Below are 6290 nucleotides of genomic sequence, written 5' to 3' on the forward strand. Positions count from 1 at the left end.
GACGACTATTGACGAGTGGTTTGAGGGAATTTGAAAGAGATAAAAGATAAAAAATAAAAAAATTTAATTTATAGTTTATGTTATTTAATTGGTTTGGGATGGTATGCCATATAAAAAGTATTATATATATATGGTGGTGGTGGACATCTTTTTTGGTTTCTTTTTTGTCATTGTGTTGGAAACGAGATCAGATGAAGGTACCGCCTTGCTCTGAGTTTCCGCCGTTTTTGTTGTTGTTGTGGTTAATATAGTCACCGGCTGCTGCTGTAACTGTCTTAGTCGTCGAATGGCCTGACAAATGAGACGGTGTAGGAGAGGAAGGAGGGTTGGGGTTGGGGGCACTAACAGCGGTGGTGGTCGCAGGATAGAGCGGCCACCGCCTTGCAGACCTTCCTATACCTTCAGAAGTTCAAGGTTGTCTTTTTTTTTAGCGTCTTCAGCAATAAAATAAGACAATTTAGACAGGACCGGGAGGCGTCTGGTCCGGCATAAGCTTTCAAAGCGGAGGTTTCACTGAAGTCGCTTCGTTTGAATCATTGACAGTTCTTGACCTAGTTGCGGCGGTACCCCGGTGTTGAGCTTCTTGACGTGGAAGAGGAGAGTTCTCTTTTATTACTATTAGAAGGTAACCGAGGGTGAAATAACTAGTCCTTGTCATAGCGCCGAGAGAGTGCACTTAGCATGGAGAAAAAAGGTAGCGACTTCAGAGACAGAGACTTAGAGCCTAGATGAGCCTTACACCTACAAGAAGAGAGAGCTACAGGGCAAGAACTTTGAGACTTAGAATTCGAGAAGTAGAGGTGCACAGGACTAGACGCGCACGTTTTTGAAGCGCACCGAAGAAGAAGGAACTTCTCAGAATGGTAGTGGCGAAACTCATTGATACATTAACTCCCTAAACTCAATCTGCGCGGCAGAGAACTTTTAGAATCAGACAATAAGTTGTCTCTCAACCTCCCCAAAAGACAAGCATTAAACGTGTCGCACTCTTCGCGCAGAGAACTAAAAACACTATGTCGACCACCAATAAGACACTAGCTCGAACGGTACTTTTATGAACTTTTCACAGCACAAGAATTTCTAGAATGTCAAGTGTCCTCTTTCCAAACAAATCAAGTGACGATGAGTGTAATAATTTTATTAAAATTGATACTTGAAGCTATTATCAATTAACCATATACTTATGAGTCGATATTTAAATCAATGCTAAAGATTTAATGTGAGTATGTATCTAATAACTCTAAAAATAAAACCGTGAGGTTCGTTACAGAAACAATATATAACTAAAAAAAAGAGAACGAACTTCGTACGTATAAGCTTCTCTACCTGTCTCGGCTAGCTTCAAGGGTCAAGAGACCACAGTGTGAACCTTTTGAAATGTAAAAATAACAATCTAGTTAAATTTCTTCTGGCTCTTAAATAATGAATATAAGATGTCTTTCCCAATCAAAATTTCAGTCAATAACCTATGTTATGACTAACATTAAGTAATGATAGAGAGAAAGGTCCACAAAAAGAGTAAGTAATTTTATTCTTATATTATTAAATTTAATTTTATATTATTAAAAATATTAATAATAATTAATTAATGATTACAAATTATAAAATTTATTGATTTCTTAGCACTTTTTTAAAAAAAGGAAAGGAGATAAAATTAAAATTAGAAGTTAATATTTGAAATATATAGGAATCAAGCTGAAGATTAATTATTAAAATTCTAGATTTAAGTGTATTTTATTGGTTGTAAATATATATAGTTTGAGTTTCAATCAAAATTTTTTATTTTCAATTTTAAATTTTAAATTTTATATGTTTGGTACGATTTGGTTGAAATCTAGAATTTGTTTTGATTTATTTATTTTGTATTTGATATTTCATCCTATCAAATCATAGGAGTGCACATGGTTAAGCCGGAAGATTAGGTCTGATTTTGAATATTTTAAGAATTACTTTGGTGTGATTTCACCATATTTAAGATTGGATAAGAATCTCAACAATAGACATGATTATTATTTCAGGCCGGATCCGGGTTAAAATAAACTCGGTTTCACCCGACTCATGTACACCCTAAGAGAATTAAAAAAAGTATATATGTTTTAAATTAATTTTAATATTGTGTTATATTAATTATAAGTTTATTATTTTATTTTTAATTACACTTTTTATTCTTTATAAATAAGTGCATCATAAATAAATTTCTTTATAAATAATTTTTTTTATAAATTAATATTAAAGTTTTAAAGATCTGGTTTGCACCTGGTTTGGACCGGTATATATAGTTGTGACCAGAAAATGTTTAGAATTTATCGGATCTAAGATTGAGTTAGGGTCTAAAAAATAGACTGGATGTATATTTAGAGTTAGGAGAAACTCAATTTTACCCGACCCATTAACACTCTTACCAAATTTGATAGGATTAATTTAAAAAATAAATAAATAAAAGAAGAAGTTAAAATTAAAAACCGATCAAGTTAATATTTGAAATATATAAGAAATCAAACTAAAGATTTTATCATTAAACTCTATATTTAACTGTATTTTACGTTCTCGTTATAAAATATGTATTGTTTTATGAAATATATTTCTTTTATTTTTGAACAAAAATGATATTTTTAATGCATATTCTGTAAGAATACTTATTTTTTGTGTATATGTATTATGGTGGTAAAATTAATTCTAAAATTTCATTAGATTGATCTGTCTATGTAATCAGGTATTAGAATTTATAGTTTTACTGATTAAATTTATTATGCATAAGATATCATCTCTCAAATTTAAATTCATCCTTAAAATTATAATTGATTCACTTTGTCTTCTAAAATTTACAATAATAACTTATGTTAACTTTTGAGATGATTTTTGTGAATGGTGTATTAATTTTATATGTTAATTTGGTAAGATTTGAATTTCTCACTTAAATTTTATGTGATTAAGAATTATTATTAGATTTCTTAGAAATTTTATTGACTTTCTAACATTCTCATGAAGATAATAATAATAAGTTCAATTTAAAAATTTTGTAGTTCTAAAAACAATAATCAAACTTCCAGAGCTCTAATAAATTTTAAGAGTTAACGAGATTAACTCAAAGATTAACGTGAGTTGTCATTATAAATTTTAGGATTCAATTTAAGTATATTGAATTTTAAGGATCAAATTAAATCTGACTTTAAATTTCAAAAGTTAAATTAAATATTAATTCATATTTTGTGTAATTTAATAAGATTTATATTCAACATAATTAAATTAACTTAATATAATCAGATGTGAATTATTTGCTGCTTGGAGGGGGCTGGTTTTAGCTTGGGATTGCGGTTTGAGGGATATTATATGTGAAACAGATTGCCTTGACATTCTGCCCATCATGCATGAGCTTACAAGTGGGTATCCATCTGAAGTAACAGATTTGGTCCACAAGATTCAGGAGCTTTTATCTCGTCCTTGGCTTGTTCACGTTGAATGGGTGTCCCGAGAAGTAAATAGAGCTGCGGATTGGATGGCTAAATATGGTGCCAAGAGTAACTCTAATCATGTTATTTGGTCTGAGCCTAGTGTTGATCTCCAACGAATCATCCGCTCGGATTTAGAATAGTTTTTGCTTTGTTTCTTTCCTTGTTTAGTCACCAAAAAAAATTAACTTAAGCTGATTTATTTAATGGTTAATTTATTAGTTTATTTAAATAACTCATTTTTAAAGTGACATATTAGTCCTTAATCTGACTTTGGTAACTAGTTGTGTAATCAGATCTTCTCTTGAAATTTTGGTTATTTACGAAATTTGATCGTATTTGTGAATTAAGTTTAATTATATTGCTGATAAAAATTAGTTACATTAATGGTTTACAAATGAGATTTGATTATAAACATGAATATAATCAAGTAAAACACTAGCTAGTCATTTTCCCTAATATACTCGAGTATGAGGGCACATGCAATTGTGAAGAAGGTGTTTGGAGCCGCCACCAAGTGGTCCAAACTGCTTTCACTCCTGCTGCCGCCGCCACTGCGCCCACCGACACTACCAATGTTGCCGGCTGAGCTCATAGAGCTAATCCTATTGAGGCTTCCAGCCAGGTCCCTTCTGAAATTCAAGAGAGTTTGCAAGTCATGGAAAACCCTAATCTCCAGCTCCGACTTCACCAAGAACCAAGTTCAACTTTCAATAATGGCGGAACCAGCCATTTCCGAAATACACTTGGTCTATTCCAACTTTCTCCGACACAGCGAACCCAAAATTGGATTTATCCCCATTCAATCTCTGTTGGAGAACCTTTCTTTCGGTACCGAAGTGGTTTACTTCCCCATGGACGATTGCGTGAAAATTTTGGGCTCCTGCAATGGGTTTCTATGTTTAAATAATCATCCAAGAAACACTGATTTCAAAGTGAGGTTGTTGAATCCTTGCACTGGATTGGCGTCAGAATGGTTGACACCTTTCGCGTCAGACTATAACCAACAGAGACCTCCTATCACCAATTTTGGGTTTGGCTATGATCATGTCAATGACAAGTTCAAGATTCTCGCGGTTGTTAAGAGTTCTACCAGAATATACACCGCTTGAACGGGATGGAACATTTGTGACTGGCACCGGAACACTTAATTGGGTAGCTACTAAAATCGCATCCTTTATTACCTATCCTGTCCATCAAACTACGATAGTAGTTCTTTCTTTCAACTTTGGAAACGAGAGCTATGGTCAAATAGCATTGCCTAACGTTGATGAAGGCGGCATGATTCATTACGAGCCTGTGTTGCTAACACTAAGGAATTCTCTGTGCGTTTGTCATGGATACAAGAATTCGGTGTGGGATTTGTGGATGATGAAGGAGTATGGAAATGAAGATTCTTGGACTAGAATGTTGGTGAGCTCACATGATGAGGAGATTATTCATCATTATGCTCTTGGTAATAGTATAAGACCATTGCACATGATGGAAAATGATCTGCTTCTTGTTTTGGTAAGACCTCCTGCGTATCGTAAATATTCACAATTAGCTGTGTATAATCCTGCAAATAAGGGTGATCGTTTAGGATATCCTGTGATCAACTACTACTCAAGTGATGACATGCCAAAGTATAGCGGATGCTTCTCTGTTTATCGTGAAAGTTTGGTTTCTCCATCACACTATGGTCTTAAAACTGACCATGTGTGACTTTGGGATGATGATGACGATGACAATTGATCAACCATTGCTTACCCTTCAATAGGTGTTGCTCTTTATGTTCATTGTTAGAAGGTTTAATTAGTCTTTTCAGTTTTACCGAATTTTTAATTAAGTTTTTATATTTTTTTTCTTTCTAGTGGAATCCTTATATCATATTAAATTTTAAAACTAAATCCTTACTATTAAACTATACAGAATATTCAGTTAAGTGTTAGGCATATTCATTTTGTTTAATGGAATATTCAGTTAATTCTAACGTTTTTGTCACGGTAGGAACTTAGTTATAAGAACCTGATTGAAAATTCAATAAAACTATCGGGATCGATGGAATAATTAAACTTCTTAGAATAATATAGACTACATTGTGATTGACTACTCATATAAAGAAGATATTTTTGTGTGAAGAAAATAATTGAGTACAAATTTAGATGTAGTTATTTTTATATAAAGTTGATCGTTAAAAACGGTTAGATAATTTGATATATTTGATTAAATTGTTATTTAATAATACGTGAATTTTTACCTAATAATTAAGAATTATGAGATGATTTAACATGTTTGATTAAATTGTTGGTTGATACAACAAGCGTTTATATATTAATTATCTTCTTTTATGTAAAGATGTTCAAGAGAATATGGAGATGGTGTTAATCGATGATGTAGCACTGTTTCTCATTACTGTCATTACATTGTCATTTTATTTCATGACTCTTTTAGGGTTAAGAGTAGCAGTAGTTTTTAGTTTTTAGTTTTTACTTTTTATTATGTTCACTTATACATCTCTCTTCCTAGTTTTCGTCCTAATAAGTAGGGGTCTGGCCTAGCTTCAAACATTTTAAGAACTAATTTGGTGTAATTTTATTGAGTTTAGGGTTAGATAAGGGTCTCAAAAATAGACCCGGTTATTATTTTGGGTCGGGTCCGAGCCATTATTCGGGTCGCCCGAATTCGGCCCAGTGATCCGATCATTATACACAATTAATATTTTGTGTTATTAGTGATGGATGATGGCTATTCTTATGTAGAATTTAAGTATTATAATATAAACCTTAATATTTTGTGTTATTAGTCATTATAAGACTATAAATTAATGTTTTATGTTTAAAATGTATAATATAACAACCC

The 6290-nt window shown here is 32.3% G+C and overlaps 1 protein-coding gene across 1 annotated transcript; it reads left to right on the plus strand.

The window, feature by feature from the left end:
- LOC107614751 (F-box/kelch-repeat protein At3g23880-like) lies at positions 4503-5153 on the plus strand. The gene has a single exon (XM_016316888.1). It carries the CDS (start codon positions 4503-4505, stop codon positions 5151-5153), a length of 651 nt encoding a protein of 216 aa, XP_016172374.1.

Source organism: Arachis ipaensis, chromosome B09 (genome assembly GCF_000816755.2).
Source record: "Arachis ipaensis cultivar K30076 chromosome B09, Araip1.1, whole genome shotgun sequence".
In the NCBI taxonomy this organism is placed as follows: domain Eukaryota; kingdom Viridiplantae; phylum Streptophyta; class Magnoliopsida; order Fabales; family Fabaceae; genus Arachis; species Arachis ipaensis.